The 2,538-nt window shown below is 35.6% G+C and overlaps 1 protein-coding gene across 3 annotated transcripts in view; it reads right to left on the bottom strand.

Moving 5' to 3' along the window:
• Positions 1 to 286: 286 nt before the first annotated feature.
• Positions 287 to 2,538, bottom strand: part of LOC102606168 (protein LSD1-like) — a 12,654-nt gene continuing 10,402 nt past the window's right edge. For 2 of the 3 annotated variants that reach the window (XM_015303531.1, XM_006363583.2), the window contains exons 5-7: positions 1,225 to 1,305; positions 1,060 to 1,131; positions 515 to 935 (exon numbers count right to left, since the gene is read on the bottom strand). In XM_015303531.1, the coding sequence (XP_015159017.1) occupies positions 897 to 935; positions 1,060 to 1,131; positions 1,225 to 1,305 (192 nt within the window). In that variant the 3' untranslated portion in view covers positions 515 to 896. Of the gene's footprint in view, positions 380 to 514; positions 936 to 1,059; positions 1,132 to 1,224; positions 1,306 to 2,538 lie in introns of those variants that run through there. The other variant, XM_015303532.1, reaches the window with a different exon arrangement.

Genomic DNA, 2,538 nt, shown 5'->3' with positions numbered 1-2,538 from the left:
TATAATACAAGTTTTATTGATGGATAATACACTTATCACACATTTTAACACAATGTGTCAATTTTTTATCAAACAAGCATAATATATTTTAAAACAGTTACAATTGCATACATAATCACTTTTAATACATATTGCAGATTTATCATAGTGTTGCTCTAAATGGTAATAAATAAAAAGTATCGCTAAAATCAATAATTATTTATTAAAAGATACACATCCAAGTAATTTTTCCAAAAAATAATCTTAGTTATAAATAGTATTTTTTTCTAATATTTTTTTTATCTATATTCTATTATCGCTAAAAGAAAATGAGACACTTCAAATTTGAGGGCTTAAAGGTGCCTTTTTTATAAGGCTATCGACCCGCCCCTGAGGAAGCCTGAAACAAAAACTATATCAAACGAGGGTTTGAATCAAAGTAGAGGGGAAAAAAGAATAGATGATTCATTCCCAACTATCTAAAGTTACACACATCTCCAAGACATTTTATTTTCAAAAGCAGTCGCAAGAGCAGTTACGTCAAGATCACACCCACCAAGTTGATTAAATTTTATTGACATCAGGACAAATGATACATATCAACATTCTGTACTTGGATCATCAGGCGTATTCACACCACAGAATCTAATTTGGTAACATTTACTGACTCCAGAAAATCAACATTACTAAAGCCTAAATGTTCAATCACTTTGGCAATGTTACCACAAAACAAATGGTCAGACCTTTGGTACACTTCTTCAATCTAGAAATGCTTTAATACTATAGGACTAAATATTACCATATCTATATAGCACCACATTTATATTCATCGATCCAATGGAAGCAAGCAAAAACATTACTGCCTTCAGTTAGGTGCATTTCACAGACATAGGAATCTTAATCCTTACAGATAATTCCTAAGTCGTCGTTGTCACACCAACAACAACATTGCTCACCTAGCAGATGTAAAATTGTGTGTCAGAAATACTTACCTCTAATAAAGCACAAGAAAGAAATGAATCAGATGTGAACAGTAAAAGATAAATAGAAGAAACAGAGGTTGAAATTAAAGAAACTCACCAACTTGCCACTTTCATCTAAAGACATAGGGTTCTGAACAACCACGGTTTGGTTCTGTGAACGGCCCGTGGCCTATAACAGATAAACAATGTTTCAGAAGTGAATCCTCGTTGGTTATTCACAAGCTGCAAATGGATAGTAAGGTCTAGCAGATTAAGAACTCACTGTTGAAGAAGCAGGTCCTGCGGAGGATGTAGCACTGCTATTAGAGGTGTGCACAGGAACTGGGATTCTTCCATCTACGGCCTGCATGGAGATACATGGACACATTAAAACTGAAAATGAATCATCACAACAGGATGTGAAAGGTAATGGCCTAAGTGATGAATAGTAACTGAACCAAACAGGTTTCTAACACAGATGAGCATAGCAAGGAGAATTAGATGAGTAATGCTTTACAGAAATAGTTTCCTGCGAGTCTGTGACATAACCTCTGAACTTATGCCAAGAGAAGTACGAAATCAATCAGCAGATGTATAATTTCTCTGGTTTTGCAGTAACTGGTATCCAAACCTCAAAATTATGGGTCTCAAAAAGCAAACAACAACAACAAAAACCCAGTATACTCCCAAAAGCAGGGGGTCTCAAACAGCAAACAGGATTTAATTTTCCTCTCCAACCATAACTTCGATATAGACCAAATTTTGACAGAGAAACCACTTCCTACCTTTCTTTATGTAAGACCTTAACATGTGTCATAAAATGTCAACATGAGGTCTCAGGTTCAAATCCTAGCGGAGGAGAAAAAACACTAGGTGATTTCATCCCATCTATCCAAGCCCAATAAACATAGTTACCCGATACTTGTGCTAGTAGGAGGTAGCATGTTTCCAGTAGAATTGATCAAGGTGCACGCAAGCTATCCCAGGCACCAACTGAACTATACTTGGATCTTTTAGATAATATTTTATACCTTTCAACTGGCCCTCTTTTTCTTCAAGCAGGGTAAATGATAAAATGAAAGACTGATAACCTGAGAAAGTTGGAGACAATGTTGAAGTTTTGTAAGACCCTAATACAAATGCGAATCCGGACCATTATAAACGGATAGTTCGCACGTGCACGTTGTTTCTTCAAGGATCAACCACCACAAGATGCTATGTGATTAGTGATGGGTGGCAATACATCCTGATCTTTTTGAGTGGATACAAGAAGAAACCTACTTTCGAAAGACAAATTTTCTCTCTCCTGGGGAGGGGGGATTTTATATTGGAATATCCTACTGGAAAAAGATTCTATATTGAAAAAAGATCAACTATTGTATGTTTTTAGATAGATTATTCCTTAGATTTTTAAGGCTAGATTTTAGGGAAAGTTATGTAATGTGGCAAACATGTGATATGCATTCACTATACACAACTATAATTTAATAAGAATTAATAATTCATAGCTTTAGTTAGGGTTTTATAGCAAATTTCTCTCTCCTCTATCCCGCAGCTATCTCCTCCCTGCCGCCCTCTCTCACTCACATCTCTCCTA

This window comes from Solanum tuberosum, unplaced genomic scaffold (genome assembly GCF_000226075.1).
Source record: "Solanum tuberosum cultivar DM 1-3 516 R44 unplaced genomic scaffold, SolTub_3.0 scf00454, whole genome shotgun sequence".
NCBI lineage: Eukaryota > Viridiplantae > Streptophyta > Magnoliopsida > Solanales > Solanaceae > Solanum > Solanum tuberosum.
Note: the sequence above shows the minus strand (reverse complement) of the source record. Positions and strands in the feature narration are given on the sequence as shown.